This window comes from Calypte anna, chromosome W (assembly GCF_003957555.1).
Source record: "Calypte anna isolate BGI_N300 chromosome W, bCalAnn1_v1.p, whole genome shotgun sequence".
Classification (NCBI taxonomy): domain Eukaryota; kingdom Metazoa; phylum Chordata; class Aves; order Apodiformes; family Trochilidae; genus Calypte; species Calypte anna.
Window position 1 is genome coordinate 26,399,009 of NC_044276.1, and position 21,764 is coordinate 26,420,772.

The window sequence follows — 21,764 nt, forward strand, 5'->3', positions numbered from 1 at the left end:
CATATTGATGTGCACATGGAATCCTTAAGCCTCCGCAGACTGTTTTCCCACAACTGAGAATGTGAACTTTTCCCTCATCTGTATATTTCCTTTTTAAATTCATCCTCAAATCCTCCTAATCCTAACCTTAGTCCTCCCTCAGAAAACAGGTGGTATGTGTTCCCTTGCTTATCTGGCATTAGCATTTAAAGTAAAGATGAGGAAGTTCTAACTTTAAAGAGGAAGTGCCAGGCTCTTATGATGACAGATGATTCTTCACTCCAAGCAAATACTGATTTATTTAAATAGAAACAGAATAAATGGAAATAGTAATGGGATAGAGTTTGCCTTCTTTGGTGGAGCCTCTGGTCTTGTGGCTTTCAAGTTCATACTATGTAACTTTCATAAGAACAGAAGGCTTGCTGAAGTCTCCCTTGAACATAGATTTCGAGAATGAAAGTCCCGCATTTGTTCCCCATTGTTTAGAGATGCACTGGACTGTGAAGGTAGACCATAGTAAGGTAATATTATAATAAAACACTGCATTACAAACACCTTGCTTTGACCTCACCATAGTCGAATGTCAGAACAATCACTTATTAATGGTCCTGCGAGATTGCATTTTTATACACTGACTTCTTCCAGCAGTAGGGTTAATTCAGTGCTTGTACGCTCTCAATTCACATGAATGCATGTGATAAGTCACACTCGGGACGTGCTAATGAGAGTTATCTATCAGATGGTGGAATGCAGGATCCTTGGGGGCAACAAGGAAAGTGTGCTGCAAGCTCGCTACCCTGGACTTCAGGAGAGCAGATTTTGACCTCATCAGGGATCTGCTTGGTGTAGGGTGTCATGGGATAAAATCCTGAAGGGGAGGAGCCCAAGAGAGCTGGTCAATATTTAAGGATCACCTCCTCCAAGTCCAGGAGCAATGCATCCCAAGAAAGAGAAAGGCAGGCAAGAATGCCAGAAGACCTTCATGGATGAACAAGGAGATCCTGGACACTCTTAAATGTAAAAAAAAAAAAATGTCTTCAGTGGGTGGAAGCAGGGACAGCTAGCCTGGGAGAAATACACAGGAGTTGTCTGAGAAGTCAGGGATCAGGTTAGGAAAGGTAAAGCCCAGATAGAATTAAACCTGGCCAGAGACATCAAGGGTAACAAGAAGGATTTCTACAGGTACATTGGTGATAAGAGACTTTTTTGCCTCAGTCTTTGCCAGCAAAGGCTCTGGCCACACCGTCCAAGTCACAGAAGGTAAAGAGAGGGACTGGGAGAAGGAAGATCCTCCCGCTGTAGGAGAAGAGCAGGTTCGAGACCACCTAAAAAACCTGAAAGCGCACAAGTCCATGGGACCTGACAAGATCCATCCGCAGCTCCTGAGGGCACTGGCAGATGAAGTTGCAAAGCCGCTTTCCATCACATTTGAAAAGTCATTGCAATCGGGTTCCCACTGACTGGAAAAGGAGAAACATAACCCTGATTTTTCAAAGAGGGAAAAATGGAAGAACTACAGGCCAGTCACTCTCACCTCTGTGCCTGGCGAGATCATGGAGCAGATCCTCCTGAAGGCTCTGCTAAAGCACATGGAAAATGTCTTCACCAAGGGAAAATCATGCCTGACAAATGTGGTGGTTTTTCACAATGGTGTCACAGTGTCGGTGTACAAGGGGAGAGCAGCTGCTGTCATCTACCTGGACTTGTGCAAGGCTTTCAACACTGTCCCGCATGATATCCTGGTCTCTAAATTGGAAGGATACGGATTCGATGGATGGACCACTTGCTAGATAAAGAATTAGCTGGATGGTCGCACTCAAAGAGAATTGGTCAACAGCTTGATGTCCAAATGGAGAACAGTGACGAGTGGCGTTCCTCAGGGGTCGGTACTGGGACGGGTGCTGCATAAGATCTTTGTTGGTGACGTGGACAGCAGGATTGAGTGCACCCTCAGCAAGTTTGCTAACGACACCAAACTGCATGGTGCAGTCAACATGCTGGAGGCCATCCAGAGAGACCTTGAGAGGTAGGTCGGTCTGTGACAACCTCATGAAGTTCAGCAAGGCCAAGTGCAAGGTCCTGCCTGCACATGGGTCAGGGCAATCACAAGCACAAATACAGGCTGGGTGGAAAATGGATTGACAACAGCCCTGAGGAGAAGGACTTGAGGGTGTCGGTTGTTGAGAAGCTCAACATGAGCCGGCAGTGGGCGCTTGCAGCCCAGAAAGCCAACCATATCCTGGGCTGCATCAGAAGCATGGACAGCAGGTCGAGGGAGGTGATTCTCCCCCTCTACTGCGCTCTCGTGAGACCCCACCTGGAGTACTGTGTCCAGTTCTGGAGCCCCCAACACAGGAAGGACATGAAGCTGTTGGAGCGAGTCCAGAGGAGGACCACAAAGATGATCACTGGCCTAGAGCACCTCTCCTGTGAAGACAGGCTCAGAGAGTTGGGGTTGTTCAGCCTAGAGAAGAGAAGGCTCCAGGGAGACCTTATAGTGGCCTTCCAGTACCTGAAGGCAGCCTACAAGAAAGCTGGGGAGGGACTTTTTATAAGGGGATGTAGTGATAGGACAAGGGGTAATGGCTTTAAATTGGAAGAGGGGAGATTTAGGTTGGGCATTAGGAAGAAATTCTTCAGTGTTATTCTGGAACTCATTGAAGTTATTAGCAAGATTCTCATTTTCACATGCTCCATTCTTGTGCCCTCAGGTCAAGGATGCCTCACCTAGTGGACAAGGGAAAGGCTGTGGACATTGTCTACCTGGATTTTAGTATAAAGCCTTTGACACCGTCTCCCCCACCATTCTCCTAGAGAAGCTGGCAGCTCATGGTGTAGATTGGGTATACTCTGCGCAGGGGTAAAAAACTGACTGCATGGCTGGGCCCAGAGAGTTGCAGTCAATGGAGTTAAATCCAGTTGGCGACTGGTCACCAGTGGTGTTTCCCAGGGCTCAGTTTTGGGTTCAATATCATAGAATCATAGAATGATTTGGGTTGGAAGGGACCTCTCAAGGTCATCTAGTCCAACCCCCTCCAGCAAGCAGGCACATACTCAACTAGATCAGGTTGCTCAGAGCCTCGTCAAGCCTCACCTTGAATATCTCCAGGGATGAGGCCTCAACTACCTCCCTGGGCAACCTGTTCCATTTTTCCACTACCCTCACGGTAAAGAACTTTTTCCTAGCATCCAATCTAAATCTACTCTTCTCAAATTTAAAACCATTGCCCCTCGTCCTATCACTACAGACTCTTGCAAACAGTCCCTTTCCAGCCTTCCTGTAGGCCTCCTTCAGATACCGGAAGGTCACTCTGCTCAAGGGTAGGAAGGCAAAGGGACCTGGACAGGCTGGACCAGTGGGCCAAGGTCAATAAAATGAGGTTTAACAAGGCCAAGTGCTGGGTCATGCACTTTGGTCACAACAACCCCATGCAACGCTAGAGGCTTGGGGAGGAGTGGCTGGAAATCTGCCGAGCAGGAAAGGACCTGGGGGTGTTGGTTGACAGCCGGCTGAATATGAGCCAGCAGTGTGCCCAGGTGGCCAAGGAGGCCAAGAGTTGATGGTTGGACACTGTGATCTTAGAGGTCTTTTCCAACTGACAGTTCTGTAATTCTGTCGAAAGATAAAGACATTTCTGTAGCAACCCTTAAATCATCAAGGAGTAGGAAGAGAGAAACAAAATACCCTCTCTCCACAGATGCTCAGAAGTACAGAAGCCTTTGTAAGACATAAGGGTGTAGAAATCTGGCTTTTGTTTGAACAAGACAATGCAAGACATTCCTCAATCTTCTGGACTAAGCAAATATTCAGGCTTGGATCTTGCAAAGTCTCTGATGTTTTTTATTCTAACAGGTGGATGTATGAAAGAAGAATTGATTGATTTTACAGTTACTCTTAAATTGCACCAAACTTTATATATAGAAATGTTACCTATAAAATAACCAATCAAAACCTAACAACTAAGCCAAAGACAGAATATCCTTTTGGAGGGATACTACATATTGGGTGAATATGCATATACATTGTTTTGGGTTAGTGCAGTGGTGTTTTGGAAGCAGGGATGGCCATAGGGGAGAAGCTTCTGGAAGCTCCCCTGGTTCCAAGCCCTGCCCCGCTACTGCCCAAGGCCAGGTAGATATGGGAAACTGGATGCGCCTCTGTGAGTAACATAGAATCATAGAATTGGCTGGGTTGGAAGGGACCTCAGAGATCATCGAGTCCAACCCTTGAACCACCGTTGCGGTTGCTAGACTATGGCACTAAGTGCCACATCCAGTCTCTTTTTAAATATCTCCAGGGATGGAGAGTCCACTACTTCCCTGGGCAGCCCATTCCAATGCCTGATCACTCTCTCCGTAAAGAAATTCTTTCTAATATCTAACCTAAACTTCCCCTGGCACAACTTAAGACCATGCCCTCTTGTCTTGTTGAAAGTCATCTGGCAAAAGAGACCAACCCCCACCTGGCTACAACCTCCTTTCAGGGAGTTGTAGAGAGCGATGAGGTCTCCCCTGAGCCGCCTCTTCTTCAGGCTGAACAGCCCCAGCTCCCTCAGCCTCTCCTCATAGGGTCTGTGCTCGAGTCCCTTCACCAGCCCAGTTGCCCTCCTTTGGACCCGCTCCAGGACCTCAATATCCTTCCTAAACTGAGGGGCCCAGAACTGGACACAGTACTCGAGGTGTGGCCTCACCAGCGCTGAGTACAGGGGCAGAATCACTTCCTTGGACCTGCTGGCGACGCTGTTCCGGATACAGGCCAGGATGCCATTGGCCTTCTTGGCCACCTGGGCACACTGCTGGCTCATGTTCAGCTTCCTGTCAATCCAGACTCCCAGGTCCCTTTCTGCCTGGCTGCTCTCTAGCCACTCTGTCCCCAGCCTGTAGCGCTGCATGGGGTTGTTGTGGCCAAAGTGCAGGACCCGGCACTTGGCCGTGTTGAACCTCATCCCATTGGAATCAGCCCAACTCTCCAGTCTGTCCAGGTCCCTCTGCAGAGCCCTCCTGCCTTCCAGCTGATCCACACTCCCCCCCAGCTTAGTGTCGTCTGCGAATTTGCTGATGGTGGACTCAATCCCCTCATCTAAATCATCAATGAATATATTGAACAGAACTGGGCCCAACACTGATCCCCGGGGGACACCACTAGTGACCGGCCGCCAACTGGATGCAGCCCCGTTCAGCACCACTCTCTGGGCCCGGCCCTCCAGCCAGTTCTTAACGCAGCACAGAGTGCCCCTGTCGAAGCTGCGGGCTGCCAGCTTTTTCAGGAGGATGCTGTGGGAGACGGTGTCAAACGCTTTGCTGAAGTCCAGGTAGACCACATCCCCAGCCCTCCCTTCATCCACCAGTCGGGTCACCTGATCATAAAAGGAGATCAGGTTGGTCAGGCATGACCTGCCCTTCCTAAACCCGTGCTGGCTGGGTCTGATCCCTTGCCCATCCTGCAGGTGCTGTGTGATTGCACTGAGGATGATCTGTTCCATGACCCTGCCAGGCACTGAGGTCAGGCTGACGGGCCTGTAGTTTCCTGGGTCCTCTTTCCGGCCCTTTTTGTGGATTGGCGTGACATTCGCCAACTTCCGATCATCTGGGATGTCCCCAGTGAGCCAGGACTGTTGGTAGATGATAGAGAGAGGCTTGGCGAGCTCTTCTGCCAGCTCTCTCATCACCCTTGGGTGGATCCCATCTGGTCCCATAGACTTGTGGGGATCCAAGCATCTCAGTAGGTCACTGACTGTGTCCTTCAGGATTACAGGGGGGCTGTTTAGATTCTTGTCACCTTCTATAAGCTCCAGAAGCCATCTGTCCTCAGGGTAACCTGTCTTTCTGTTGAAAACTGAGGTAAAGAAGGTGTTAAATATCTCAGCCTTTTCTTCATCTTTGACAACTATATTCCCACCCGTGACAACTATATTCCCACCCGTGTCCAGTAAAGACTGGATGTTTTCCTTGCCCCTTCTTTTGCTGCTGATGTATCTGTAGAAGGACTTTTTGTTATCCTTCACAGAGGTGGCGAGATTCTGTTCACATTGTGCCTTTGTCTCTCTAACTTTTTTTCTACATGACTTAACTATATTCCTAAATTCCTCCTGAGTAGTTAGCCCTTTTTTCCATAATTGGTAGGCCCTCTTCTTAACCCTAATTTCTTTCAGAGTCTCCCAATTCAACCAGACCGGTCGTCTTCCCCACCAGCTCGCCTTTCGGCACACTGGAACAGCCTGCTCCTGTGCTTTCAAAATTTGCTCCTTGAAGTACGACCATCCCTCCTGAACCCCTCTGTTTTCAAGGGCTGTTTCCCAGGGTATACTCTGAACTAGTCTTCTGAATAGGCCAAAAAATATTCAATAAATAATATTCAAAACATATTCAATAAAGGGAAAATGAATGTGCAGAAATATAAGAAAATGACCTGCAGAGTGGAGTAGAGGATTAAGCGAGAGAGAAATGCCAGAGAAAAGACACCAAGGTCAGTGAAGAAGGAAGGGGAAAGGTGCCGAGCCGAGATTTCCCCACGGACTGCGGTGAGATGGCAGCTGTCCCCCTGCAGCCTATGGAGGAGCAAGGTGGAGCAGTCCTTGAAGTACCACGGTGGGGTAAATGTAGATTGATAGCCTCTGAAGTGTCACAGGTGGGCCAATATGAAGAAGCAGCCTGTGGAGGATTGCAGAGAGGGACAGATGTACATCTACAGCTGTGGAGGACTCTGTGCCAGAGGAGGTGACTGTTACCGGAGCCGAGAGGGACTCTGTGGGTAGCCCACTCTGAGCAGTCCGTTCCTGAGAGACTGCACCTGGTTAGAAGGACTCATGTCACAGGGGTTCATGAAGGACTCTCCCATGAGAGGGACCCCGCGTTGGAGCAGGGGAACAATGTGAGGAGTCCTCCCCCTGAAGAAGAAAAGCGACAGAAACAACACGTTGTGAACTGACCCTAAAGCCCCACTCCTCATTCCCATGTGCCACTGAGGGGGAAGCAGAAGTTAAATTGAACCTGGTTTTTTTGCCTGTTACCGTAAATGGGGAATGCAAACCTCCCTATCCTTATCTCAATTAACCATCCTTAAGGTGGATTTTCTCCGCCCTGTCCTCTGGTGGGGGAGGTGAGCAAGCGGAGGCTTGGTTGATACCAGCTGGGTACCGTGACATACATATGCATAATTTTACAGAAAAAAACAGGTAAACCTATGTTGGAGACTTTTTGGAAGAAAACAGACGTGAGCAATCCTGACTATTTAACTTTAACCAGAGTGAGCTAAGGGCCTTGAGGCCCAGCTGCAAGGTTACTAAAAGATCAGCTATGTGCAAAAGATAAGGGAGTTGGCAGCAGAAAAGAAGAATAACAAGATGGGAAAGCATCACATAGACAGCACATGAACAATTGTATTTAACCAGTTAGGTAGTGCCCTGTGGCATATGAAGAATGTGTTGTAGCAATCAGCAATATGCTTATATTCTGTTATCAGCCTGACTGTGTATAAAAGGGCTACAGCTACTCTCAATAAACGGCAATACTTTGATTATATTAATCTGCGTGTTGTCCACTGTTCTCCCGCAGTCCTAATTTTTTATTTAGAGAAAAACTGCTTATACAAACTACACAGAATCACCATAGACTCCCAAGCTGATTATTAAATGTTAGCTAAATCTAAACCTGCCATTAACCTCAATTTCTGGAAACTATTTCTGAAAAATAAAGCAAAGTACTCTGCATGGGGCAATTAATAAAAGAAACCCTTTTCCAAATATCTATAAGTAGATATTAACAAGAGAAAATCATATACCCACCCCCACTGAACCAATGACAAGATTCCTTAACAGCAAACTAAGATTTTAAGTATTTCCATATAGTTGCATGCTCAGCTCCTTTAAATGCAATTATATATAGCTAAAATACCTTAACATACATATTCCAACTTGAGGAAACTTTATACTTCTATAAAATAAACTCAAATCCCCCTTAGAGATGAACAAGTATTACAATTTCAGTGTTAACAAAGTGAAACATCTAAGCTGTAATAATTATTTTTTAAAAAAGGATTCTATCTGAAATTTGTCCCAATAAGTTGTTGAAGATATAAAGTAGAACAATAACATGAGAATTACATTTTTTTTTAGAACCCAATCATTGCGAGAATCATACTTCTGTTGCTGTGTGAATCATACGTCTGTTGTGTGAATCATACGTCTGTTGTGTGAATCATACTTCTGTTGCTGTGTGAATCATACATGTTGCTGTGTGAAAGGCTGGCTGCAGTGTGCTCTGGTAATAAAAGCAGCAGCTATTCAAGAAGGAAACATTTAAACATTATCAGTTTTAAAGACTACACCGAGGAAAAAAAAACAAGAAAAAACCCCCAAACTTTTTAATGCTTTCATTCAGTTCTTGGAGGCATTATTTCTGACTCTGGGTGTGTCTATCTGCCTGCATGTGCATATCTATATTTGTCTCTCTAAACAGTCTGTTTATTGAGAGAGAAACTCATGACAAACATTTCATCTGAATTCTTGCTGTTTCCTTGTCCCTCTCATTGCTTTATTGGTCAGTCTGATGTTTTCCTGGGGCTGTTCTAAGAGCAAAAATCCATCCCTGAAATAACAAAGTATTTTCCAGATATCTGAGATCTTCTACCCTGAAGATCCCCCATAACACTTGACTTGTTTGAGGTCTTGCTAACACTGGCAGTAAGCTCAGTTCTTACTTTTCAAAGGAGCCAAGAGGAGAAAATTCAGCAGGAAAAGGGAAAGCAGCACCCACTGCATCCTCCCTGGTGTCTCTGCTTCATGCACAGCAAACACCTCCACCCCTGGAGCAGTGATTATTGGAATTACCAAGCAGCTGATGGTTTCAGCCTGGCAAAGAGAGGACTGGAGCTGCTGTCATCCTGCTCAGCACATCTGAGACCTCCAGGAAGGGAGCAGGTAGAGGATAATATTCCCCTGCCTGTTAATTCCAGGAATGTGTCACTGCCTGGGACTTGACTGCAAATGGTTTCTTTTTCTGCAGTGGTCAACTTGAAAGGCATTTCTGTCTCATTTCTTTGTGGCTGAATATCAGGGAGAAGCTGCCTGAGTCAGTTGTCTGCCACTGCTCTAGATTTTTCCATTCTTTTCCAGTCTCAGTTGCTTCTTTCTTTATGGAGCCAAAATAAGCTCCTGTCCAAGCAGGTGCTTGTTACCACCTCAGTCAGTTTACATTTAACATAACTTCTACTGAAATACCAACAAATGGCTGGGCTTAGCACTGTTTTCCCCAAAATAGCTTTTTTTTTTTTTAAGCTTGCAAAAGAACTGGGACCATCAGTGCTTTTACCACGTGTTCTGGTGAAGTTAAATAACATTGGGAATGCATGTGATGGATTTCACTTCCCTGGCTTGGTCCTCTGAAGCTTTCATGAGCAATCAAATTTAAAACCATGAGCTTACTGTGCCTAATGGAAGTGTCTATGAAGATCTATGCTGAAAATCCTCTCTATATTGAGATAATTCTGCTGCTGACCAAACTGTTGTATTATTGCATTAATTTATGATCCCCTTGGGTGCTCTTAAACAGCAGATTTCCTTGAAGAATTTTTTTCCAGTTTGAAGTTCCAAGCACAGAGCTTGGAATTAGCTTCTTGATCTGGTAGAGCTTTTTTTTTTTTTTTAAAAATGCACTAAATGCACTAAAATGCTCTCAGCAAGGACTTTAAGAGCTCTGAAACAGCATCTTTTAAACCCTTGTGAAAAGATAAGAGTAAAAAATGCAGAAGGTGAGGTTGACAGTGATTTTGTAGGTAAAGCTGTTTTGGTGAAGGAGGAGTGAGCTGCTACTCACTGGGATTCACCAGAAGAGGGACAGCAACAATTTTATGACATTATTTTGTTCTTGTATAGCCATGTGCTGACATCTGCCTGGGCAACCACTCCAGTTCCAGTCTTGAAAGCAAGGCTGGAAAATTTGACAATCAGTTTTCCAGCCCAGAGCAGAGATGATAATTTGCTTTTTGTGCATGGCTTTGAATCAAGTCCTCATTTAGGTTGCAATCCTCAACCAGTAATGATATTTACTTTCTGTTTCCTGCTTTTGTTCCCTTGTTTTGGTTGTGGCTGATCCACATGGAGTTCCTTCAGAGCCTACTTAAGACTGGCATGAATGCCATGCCCTCCCTTGGCTTAAAGGAAATGTTGATTTAGGAGCCCCAGGTTGATGCCAAGTTTTTGATGGATGTACTCCCTGCATGGTTTTGCCTTCTAGAACCTCATCCTTGGGCTCCTCAAGGTTCCATCCTGCTCGTTGGGAGTGGAAAACTAAATGGATGCTGAAAAGTCTTGATAGGAACATCTGATAAACTAAATTTAATCCATCAGAATAGCAGGGGGGGTTTTAGGAGTGAAGAAGAGAGTGGATCAGGCCAAACTGTTTGTGTGAATTTACTTTATGTAGAATTAGAACTTGTAATATATGTTAATGAATTTGTGTTCATAACCAGTAGAATTCAGGGATAAACTAAGAAAGAAGTGACCAAAAGCAGATGAGACATGTCAAGACCCTAACGGGATTAACTTCTGTCTTGGAGATAATTAGAAGTGTAAGTCCTGGCACCACCGAGACAGCTGGGCACTGGGGGAGTGCAAACACCAGCACGAAAGGCAGGATGAGGCTGCCAGAACTAGCAGATAAGGGGAAGTTTTATTGCAAGGGTCCAATTATCCTCTATAACAAGGGGATGAAGTCATCAAGAGCAAGAAAGGTAAAAAGTTCAACCCTGAGGAAGACTTCGTTACTTCATCTGAAGACCCCCAAAGACCCCCGAACACATCCCCAAAAAGACAACTCCGCCCAGACTCCACCTGTTATGAATATGTATGTAAGGATGATGTAACCTACCCTTTTACTGTATAAATATCCTAACCCTTTCCCTTAACCCTTGGAACTCTTTGTCCAGCGCAAGCTGGGGGGGTTCCCCGGATCCGAAAATAAATATCTTTGCTGTTTAAAGACTCAAACTCTGTCTCTAAACAGTTTTGCTTGGCCTTTTTCGGCTTCAGGAGAATGTTTTCAAGGAAATGTCCTTGAAAAAGGGGCTGATAGGAGCCTCAGCACATCTTGCATGATGAGAAAGGGTTGAAATATTTTACTGTTTGAGCAATATTCCTGCTGAAGAAAGGCAGCCAGCTTGTATGAAATACTTTGAGGACACCCCAGGATTTATTTAACATTCCTGGTGGTGGTTGTGGATGAGATTGGTGAAACAAATTTCCTGCAGCAGCAGCTTCAGAATTCCCATTCTCTGAAAACAGGGAAGTGGAATTGGGTTGGTTTATGGAGATCATAGCAGCAGAATTGGTCTGGGCATAGGAACCAGAGGCTTTCCAATGTGTAAACCACCTTTTTCCTGTAGAAAAAATGGCATTATTGTGCTCCTCTCTCATCTCAGGTGTGGGTACAGAGTGTTATGTGTCCTCTCAGGGCTGGAAATTCTCTGTAAAGTCTTGGATGATTAGCCAGTGCCTCTCAACTTGCTGTAGAGTGCAGTGGGTACAAACACAGCTCTGAAAAATCCCATTTTTTCCTATTGTTTACCTTTTCTAGTGCCTGTATTTCAGAAACCTTTTTTTTTTTTGGTCACTAGCTTCTGGAATCTGCAAGAGCACAAAAGAAGGGAGGAAACCCTCCTTTTAAGCACTTGTTTGTTAGTGTTTGTATTGCATGAAATTCTCCTACCTATCTCCAGGGTGGTGCTTGTCAAAGTAAATGAGGAATTAGCATTTTTTTGTTAACTCCTTTGCTGAGCTCAATGCAGAAGGTGAGAATGATACTTTCATTTGGGCTATTTAGGTTGGATTTAATATTATTTCATTGTGAAGTGGGAGAATAATTGCAAGAAAAAAATAGTCTGCAATTACTGGGGGTTGAAGCTGTGGTAGTTTTCATCCCTGCTGGGTTTTAGTCATTTGTATAGCTATGGAAAAAAAAAAAATTACACCTGCAGTGTATTTAGCTTTGGTGAGTTGGGGTAATGGATAGCTGTGTATTGAGTGGCTTTAAGGGTTTATTCCTCCCCTCTAATGTCTTTGTGCTTGTTTCATTCCATCCTTCCTTTCACAGTTTTGTAATGCTCCAAATGTTGGTATTGTGGCACTGCTTGCCAGATATTTTGAATGTAATTGCCTCATCCAGAGAAAATCTAGGATTGAGGTTCACCCCATGCAGGGTTTGGGGATTTCATTGCTTGTTACAATTGGGAACACGTTTGAGTTCTTCTAAAATAAACTTTTCAAGATGGCTTGCTGCAGGGGTTGGGTTTTTGGTTGGTTTATTTTTATTTATTTTTTTTCCTTTTGTAGCAATGTGCAGCCTGTTCCTTGCCAAAGCTGTGCACCTGCCTGGTTAGTGATTAATTTACAGGACTGATACCCTCTTCATGCAGAGTGTCACATGGATTTTACAGTCATTTCAGAGCTTACTATCTCCAGTCTCTGCCTTTGTTCCCTACTTTGATCTTGTGTGGAATCAGCAAAGAGGATGCCAAGAAAAAAAGTTTCTTACCATTGCAAGACCTGAAATGCAAAAGGAATTGTAGGGCTGAGATGCTGAGTGTGCAGATCACTGTTAAAAGAGGGAAAAATCAGGGAAAACTCCTGCCTCTTTTCCCATCAAGGATGCCTGTGCTGCTGGAAAAAAAAAATTTTGGATCTGAATTGTGAGCAAACATTGAGGTTGCTGCTCTGCTGGTGGAAAGTATTGAATTCCAAATAATACACTGGGAAATAATTACTTTGGAGGTCACTGGTGCTTTGGTGATACTCATTTCAGAGGGACCTGGACAGACTGGAGAGTTGGGCTGATCCCAAGGGGATGAGGTTCAACATTCCAAGTGCCGAGTCCTGCACTTTGGCCACAACAACCCCATGGGGAGCTCCAGGCTGGGCACAGAGTGGCAGAAAGGGACCTGGGAGTCTGGATTGCCAGGAAGCTGAACAGGAGCCAGCAGTGTGCCCAGGTGGCCAAGAAGGCCAATGGCATCCTGGGCTGGCTCAGGAACAGCGTGGCCAGCAGGTCCAGGGAAGGGATTCTGCCCGTGCTCAGCTCTGGTGAGGCCACAGCTTGAGTCCTGTGTCCAGTTCTGGGCCCCTCAGCCCCTCAGGAAGGAGCTTGAGGTGCTGGAGCAGGTCCAGAGAAGAGCAAGGAGGCTGGGAAGGGATCCAGCAGAATTCCTGGGAGGAAGGGCTGAGGGAGCTGGGGGTGTTGAGGCTGGAGAAGAGGAGGCTCAGGGGAGACCTCATCACTCTCTCCAACTCCCTGAAAGGAGGTTGGAGCCAGGGGGGGGTTGGGCTCTTTTCCCAGGCAGCTCTCAGCAAGACAAGAGGGCAGGGTCTCAAGTTGTGCCAGGGGAGGTTTAGGTTGGAGATGAGAAAGAATTTCTTTCTGGAGAGGGTGATCAGGCATTGGAATGGGCTGCCCAGGGAAGTAGTGGATTCTCCGTGTCTGGAGATATTTCAAAAGAGCCTGGATGTGGCACTGAGTGCCATGGGCTGGGAACTGCAGTGGGAGTGGATCAAGGGTTGGACTTGATGATCTCTGAGGTCCCTTCCAACCCAGCCCATTCTATGATTCTATGATTCTATGAATTACATTTTTTTTAGAACCCAATCATTGCGAGAATCATACTTCTAACTTATCAGAACACTGAGAGGGTACATTAAGTGCCCTAGCAAGCTGGCTAGACCTTTCCTCAAATGTTACTGCAGCTTACAAATTTATTTAGCAGCACTGGTTTCTATAATAATTAACAGAAAGATAAATATTTAATCGTTTTAAAATGTGTACCTTTTTAAAGTTAAGCAACACTGTTGTCTACCTTAGAAAGAATTAAAAAATTACAAGAGAAATTCCTGAGCTTCTACAGAAGATATTAGGAGGGAAGTTGTCTATACAGAAAATAACAAAAATACTGTTTATCCACCTCAGCTTTTCTTGTTCTTTTCTTCTGTCACGGTTTAACACTGGCCCGGCAATTAAACCGAATAACAGGCGCTCTCTATTAATCTCTCTCTCCTTGATAAAGAAAGGAGAGAGAATAAGGGAGAGAGGCTTATGGGTTGGAAACTAAACTACACAACTTTAATGAACAGTAATGATAAATAGGAAAAATTACTAAATATATACAAATATACAGGAAAATGGATACCACATTCCTCCCTCCTTTCCCCAATAACTCTCACGTCACCACCGAGGCTGCAGGGCAGCCCTGGGAAAGTCCAGGCTGGACTCCTGGAGTCGGCAGCAGTCGGGAACTGGAGGCAGGAACACACAGATATGGGCTGGCACGGATCAGGACCACAGGCAGGCGAACGGACGGGATCCTTCCAGGATGCCGGGTGAAGGAAGGGAAGCAGGAAATCAGGAAATCTGGAAATCCAGAAGTCCAGAAGTCTGGAAATCTGGCTCGGCCCTCGTGATGCCTCAAATTTATACTGAGTGTGACGTATATGGGATGGAATACTCTGTTTGGTCAATTCTGGCACCTATCTTGTCTGTTCCTCCCCAAAGGAGGGCTCAGGTGGGACCTCTTTATCCTCCTGGACAGTAAAATGTTTTCCTCAGAGCTGAGCAGTGTCCTTGGCTCTGCACACCAGTCTCTAGCAGTAACTATAAACATCAAGTGTTATCAATCCTAGAAGCACACACTGTCTGAGAAACTTGCTGTTAATTTCAGCAAGTGCAACTACTTACAAGAGACTTAGCTGAAAGCAAAAGTACAAGACAGAAAATCACCTTTATCCTGGCCCAAACCAGGACACTTCAAAGCCTTTGCTATAGCTATTCCCACTGACATAATCCCAGACTACTTCAAGTAACAAGTTTCAGCAAGCAGGTCCTCTAATAACAGTCCTCAACTATAAGCAGTATATTTTTTAAATATACAAAACATAAAGATAAACCCATGCAAGAAAATTAACTTTTTTTTTTCTATTCCAGAGTGATCAAGCAAATATTTTATATAAAAATAGAAAAGTAATTAAGACTGCCTGAAAGTATATAAAAGAGTAGAGGGAACTTGTCAAGAACCAGTAAAATTTTATTGGTGCCAACCATAATCTAGAACACAAAATAACACAGAATTCTTGTTTCATTGGGATACTTCTATGCAACACAAACACAATGTTGAAACAAGATGCCTTCTCTGCCCTCTTACTGTGCCCACCAGCAAGATAAATACCAAGGGAGATTTTTTGTTTGTTTTTTCAAAGGAAAAAAGAAGATATGGGGGAAACAGGAAAACTACTCTGCAGAAATCCTAAGAATTTATGGCTGAAACAACAGATGCTGTCCCATGCTTAAGAGATCTATGCCCCCTAACAGAAAAATTAGTGTTCCTCCCCAGCTACAAAAATAAACAAACAAACAAATAAATAAACAAACCAATAAATTATTTAGGCTGAAAAAGACTGTTAAGATCACTGAGTCCAAAAGGAAGACAAAAGGTGAAGAAATATGCCACGATAGTGTGCTTCTCAATAAGGTAGGCCAGTAGGTGCAGTGCCTAAGTTCCGTATTGAGGTTTTGGGAGACAATACACAACAAAAGAAAAACTTGCAAGTTAAGAGTCTCTATTCACTGTTTAGATTAAATAACCTTCAACTGATGTCAATTAGAAGTACTGAAGCTTCCATTTATATATGTACTTATGTTCAGTTTACTTGCTGCTTCACTTCCAACATAAAGTACAATTTTATTCTGCTGCTCCTAACTATTCTTTTAAGCTAGCATTTCTGACACCATCTATTCCAGCAGAAATAAAACCAGATTTATATACAATTCTATTCTACAAGTACACAAATTATAAGATCTGGACAAATCAGCAAAATACTCAGCAACTTGAAAAAAATAAAATAAATAAGGTGTTTCTCTTATCTTCCCTCTACAATTCAAGAGCAGGCATTAGTAAAAGGCAATCATTAACTGAAGAAAAAAGGTTACCTGCTAGCCGTATTAACTGTGAAACAGAAACCTCATACACTGAAATCAAGCTACATCACAGCTACAGACAGCTAGAATTAGCCTCATGTCCACTGGGGGGGGGGGGGGGGGGGGGTAAGGAAGGGAAGAGTTTAACACACACACACACACACACACACACACACACATATCTGCTGAAGGAACAACACAGCATCTAGGAAGTTCCTGGAGAGCATCAAGGACAGCTTCTTGACACAGGTGATAGAGGAGACAATGAGGAGATGTGCTCTGCTGGACCTCATATCCACAAAACAAGGAAAGACTCATTGGGGATGATTCAGGATTCAGTTTCGGCCTCTTCAGGAATCTGCTTTAAAGAGTTCCATGGGATAAGGCCCCAGAGGGAAGAGGAGCCCAAGAAAGCTGGTTAATAATCAAAGATCACCTCCACCAAAGGAAACAAGAAATGTGTAAGTACACAAGTGGCAAAAGGAAGACTAGGGAAAACGTGGGCCCACTGCTGAATGGCGGGTGGGGACACTGGTGACGCAGGACATGGAAAAAGGCCGAGGCACTGAATGTCTTATTTGCCTCAGTCTTTACTGGCAAGTCCCGCTTTCAAGAATCCCAGGGCTCAGAGACCAGGGGGAAACGTTGAAGCAAGGAAGATATATCTTGGTGGAAGAAGATCAGGTCAGGGAATACTTAAGTAAACTGAACACAACTCACAAGCCCTGATGGGACACACCCATGAGTGCCAAGGGAGCTGGCTGATGCCATTGCAAAGATACTCAAGAATATTTGAATGTTCATGGCAATTGGGAGAGGTGCCCAAAGACTGGAAGAAAACAAATGTCACCCCTATCTTCAAGAAAGAGGACCCAGGGAACTACAGGCCAGTCAGCCTCATCTCGATCCCTGAGGAAGGTGATGGAGCAGCTACTCCTGGAAATCACTTCCAGGCATGTGAAGGACAAGAAAAGTAACCAGGAGTAGCCAGCATGAATTCACCAAGGGGAAGTCTTATTTGACCGACCCGATAACCTTCTATCATGAAATGCCCGGCTTAGTAGATGAGGGAAAAGCTGTGGATATTGTCTACCTAGCCTTCAGGAAGACTTTTGACATCATCTCTCAGAGGACCCTCATAGAGAAGCTGTTGATGTATGGGCTGGATGAGCAGATGGGGCAGAGCATATCCTCGGCAAATTTGCAGATGACACAAAACTGGGAGGAGCAGCTGATAAGCCAGAGGGTCATGCTGCCATCCAGAGGGACCTCGACAGGCTGGTGAAATGGGCTGAAAGGAACCTCATGCAGTTCAACAAGAAGTGCAAAATCCTGCACCTGGGGAGGAGCAACCCCAGGCACATGTACCGAGGGCTTACCAGCTGGAAAGCAGCTTTGCAGAAAAGGACCTGGGGGTCCTGGTGGACACAAAGTTGAACATGAGCCAGCAATGTGCTTTTGCCACAAAGAAGGCCAACAATATCCTGGGCTGCACTAAGGAGGAGTGTTGCTAGCAGGTCAGGGGAGGCAATCCTCCCCTCTACTCAGCACTGGTGAGGCCACACCTGGAGTCTCATGTCCAGTTTTGGACTCCCCAGTACAGGAGAGACACAGACCTACTGGCGAGAGCCCAGGAAAGGGCCACAAAGATGATGAAGGGACTGAAGTATCTCTCCTATGAAGAAAGGCTGAGAGAGCTGGGACTGTTTAGACAAGAGAAGGCTCAGGGGAAGGTTCTCATCAATGTATATAAATACCTGAAGGGAGGGTGCAATGATGACACAGTCAGGCTCTTTTACAATCATACCCTGTGACAGGACAAGATGCAATGGGCAACTATCTGAAACACAGGAGGTTCTGCCTGAACATAAGGAAACTTTTTGTTGTTGTTGTTGTTTCGTTTTTTTGTTTTTGTTTTACCATGAAGGTGACTGAGCACAGGTTGCCCACAGAGGTTGTAGAGTCCAAACATGCCAACAGTAGTTTCCTTCAGTTTTCAATGCAACACCAATTTATTCTTTGGTATGGAGCATGGCCTTCAATAATTATTGTAAAACTATGCACTTTCAGAAAAACATTTTTTTCCTATTAGCTAGTGAAATAAATGCTGTAGAACTCCGGATCTGCTACTTCCGACAGACTCATCTGAAGGAATGGTAACTTCACACTACATTGAGACAAACCATTTTTTACTTTCACTCAAAATATGTTTGATATTTCTCTACCCAGCTCTCTGTTTTTTCTCACTAATATGTTGCCTCAACAGATACCAAGAGCGACTGTAAGAACACATCAACTGTGGCTAGGATTTTTGTTTTAACAAGATGGTATTTTGATAACCTATTTCATCCTGTAAGGTTAGTATCTTTTGATTTCAACAGATTTCCATTTCAAACTGAAAATCACTGCTTAAAGAAACACCATATGAAAACATGAATTGTGTTGGAATATACTGGAACTGCTTCTGCCATCTTAATGCAACACTAAGACATATCTTGTCAACTTTAAGATTTTTATTCAAATACGTAAACTGCTAAAACATTTCACATATCATTGTTTTACTACTAAATTACCGTTCATTCATTATTTTTGTAGGCATTTCCATAACACCATTTCAGACTGCCATCAACCTCTGGCAATGAGCTTTGCAGATGGGATAGAGTGCAGAGAAAAAGACCAAAACACACACAGAATTGCCCACTCTATTCCCTAGCATCCCGTGCCTCCCACCCACCATTAAGCCACAGCATAAACATGCTACTTCTATACTCAAATGAAAAAGCACGCACTGAACAGACCATCATTGAGTCAGTCTCACTCAGGATTGTGGGGCTAGCATTGCCTTACACAGTATTTGCATGCCCCCTGCACACCAAGGACAGAACTGGAACAGAGGTAGAACATGTGATGATTGATTAACACGTTCAGATAGTGCTTCCACAACTCTACAATAAAGAGAAAGGCCCAATCAGTGAATTCTAAATTCCCTGAGCCCGTCTGCTGGTCTGTGTTGCTCATCCAAAGAAGCCATGCCCTGCTCCCTGCCCGATAACCATGGTTATTATATAGGCCTTTGCACTCTGGGATATTAAGTTTAGGACAGTACTGGTAAATTATTTGATTTGCTATTATTTTGACCTGGATAATCGTACTACTAAATTACTGGATGTGTTGTCTGGTCTTCCAGAGAGAAAACCAGAAGTCCAGAATTCTGTCTCTTTCTGTCTCTCTCTGACTTAATACACAACATCGAAGAAGTAACTTCATCCTTATGTGCTTTTATTTCCCTCCTCAGCCTTTATCTAAACTGCCAGATTATATTACTAGCTCTTTAGAGAAGCATGCAACTTTAAAAAGATTCAAATATTGTCTTCAGAAAATAAAGTCTGACTGATTAACTTCAAAGAAAAAAAAAAACCATCAAGACTTTAAAAGGGGAAAGGATTAGTAGAGAGCCTGCAGAGGTCAGAGAGATTAATTTAAATAAATAAATTAATGTAATATTACAATTTTCCTCCTCCTTACAACTGGCAATAGCTTCTGAAATCTTGGAAACGCCTGAAATAATGCAAAGTTAACGCTGACACTGGAATTATGGGAGAAGGTAAAAACGAACCCAAATTCAGATAGGTTTTCAGATGAACTTTGACCTATACCTTGAACCTATCTACCATCCTGTATCTTGAAACCCTGTTATCCTCTTTACTTACTATAACTTCAGGAAGACCAAATTTCTAGATACCAAAAAAAACCAATTTAAGCCTTTGAAACAGTTAGATTTGGGGAGAATAAGGTACCGGGCTTGAAGGCTGTTGCAATACAAGCCTTGCAACCTTTTTATGTAAATCTGCAGACTTCCTAGAGTTAGTTTATTGTTAAATCCAAAGGTTGCATTTAGAGCACTTGCTAGTTACATGACCTCTATACAACATTGTCCGATTTTTAAATTTCTTAAAATATAAACACTCTGCTTCTAGTGCAAAATTCTTTATATAACTAGCACTGTAGGTATATCTCGATTAACCTCATAGAAAGATGAACATAATAAAAACCTTAATGAAGACTTGCAGTTTATTTTTACGATTGCCTCTCCCCGCCAAACATAACAATTAAAAACTTCTGCGCCACATCCACGGGAATTTGACACACACTTTCCAATGAGAAAAGGTGGGGGCCCGACGCTGTGCTCCCCGCTGCGACACCCCCTCTTCTCTGCGGGGCAAATCGCCCAGGGGTGGCGCACTATCGGCGGGGTATGAAAGCGCTGCTACTCACTGGTTTGTGGGGGGAGCGTTGAGCGGGATAGCCACCTCTTCCTCTTCATACTCCGGCCCATCCAACGAGTCGCCTTCGTCCACGGTCCCCAGGCCCCCCGCCAAGGAAGGTGGCAGCGGGGGAGAGGCGACAGCGCTGGGTTCGGGTGTGGGCAGCACCCCTCCGGACACCTCCGGCCTCTGGCCCTGGCCAGTTGCTGTCACGGCGCCACCGCCTCCGAACACTGGAGGGGCAGGCCCTGAGCCTAGCGCCAGGAGCCCCAACGCCGAGCACAAAGCCGGACTGCCGGCGCCCGGGCCTCCCCCGCCAGAGCCCACCAGGAAGGGGCCCTGCGGCCCCAGCTCCTTGCCCCGGCATAAGGTGGTGGGGTAGTGCTCCGACTCATCTCCACCAACGGTTCCCACCAGCACGGCGGAGGTAACAGAGCCGCCCCCCTCAGCACCGGCCGCCATCATGCTGAGCCTCGCCCCCTCCTACCTCCCCCCTCCCACCGCCGCAACGCCGGGAAGTGGCGACGACTTCCCCTTCCCCGAACCTCCACCTGCAGGGAGCAGAGTGTGGCCACCGGGAAGATTCCTCCGGAGAACAAGGGCTCCAAACAATAGCCGTCCGGGCGCCTAGAGCAACTCCAGGAGGCCCCAACGCTGCTGCCTTCTCCCCCTAGCGACCACGAGAAGAGCAACTCCTGCAGAAACACAGCTCCACTCTCTCACCCCACTCCCCTAGAGAGCCAACGACGGCGCACGACTACATGGGCGGAGCAAAGAAAAAGAAAGAGGAAGCTACCTTGTGACAAAAAAAAAGAGCAGATTGGTGAACTTCACAAAAATGCTGCACCTACACGTTTAGTGGCTTGGTTCATTTCATCCCATCCCATCCAATCCAATTCCATCCAGGGAGTAGGCAGAAGCTCGCTAAACACAACGTAGTCAGGAGAGGAAATCGCGATAGGTGCCATGCTCCCTCCTGAGAGATATATTTTTTTAAATATATATACATAAAACTATATCTTTCTTTGTAAATTAGTACAAAAATTATCAAAGATCCATATCCTCATTTCACTGAGGTAGAATCATATAAACAATTTTATGTTCAGAAAAACTGCATTATTGTGAAAAATCTGCTGCACCTGGCAGAAATCACCATGTCTAACCATCAGATCTTGGCCTCCTTGGCCACCTGGGCACACTGCTGGGTCATATTCAGCCGGCTGTCAACCAACACCCCCAGGTCCCCCAGGCTGAGGAGGGAAATAAAAGCACATAAGGATGAAGTTACTTCTTCGATGTTGTGTATTAAGTCAGAGAGAGACAGAAAGAGACAGAATTCTGGACTTCTGGTTTTCTCTCTGGAAGACCAGACAACACATCCAGTAATTTAGTAGTACGATTATCCAGGTCAAAATAATAGCAAATCAAATAATTTACCAGTACTGTCCTAAACTTAATATCCCAGAGTGCAAAGGCCTATATAATAACCATGGTTATCGGGCAGGGAGCAGGGCATGGCTTCTTTGGATGAGCAACACAGACCAGCAGACGGGCTCAGGGAATTTAGAA

The 21,764-nt window shown here is 45.0% G+C and overlaps 1 protein-coding gene across 1 annotated transcript in view; it reads right to left on the reverse strand.

Moving 5' to 3' along the window:
• LOC103536996 (ras GTPase-activating protein 1) overlaps positions 1 to 20,724 on the reverse strand; it is a 168,049-nt gene extending 147,325 nt beyond the window's left edge. Inside the window, exon 1 of the mRNA XM_030468314.1 lies at positions 20,206 to 20,724. Coding sequence (XP_030324174.1) covers positions 20,206 to 20,660 — 455 coding nt within the window. The 5' untranslated portion in view covers positions 20,661 to 20,724. The remainder of the gene's footprint in view (positions 1 to 20,205) is intronic.
• Between the last annotated feature and the right edge of the window lie 1,040 nt (positions 20,725 to 21,764).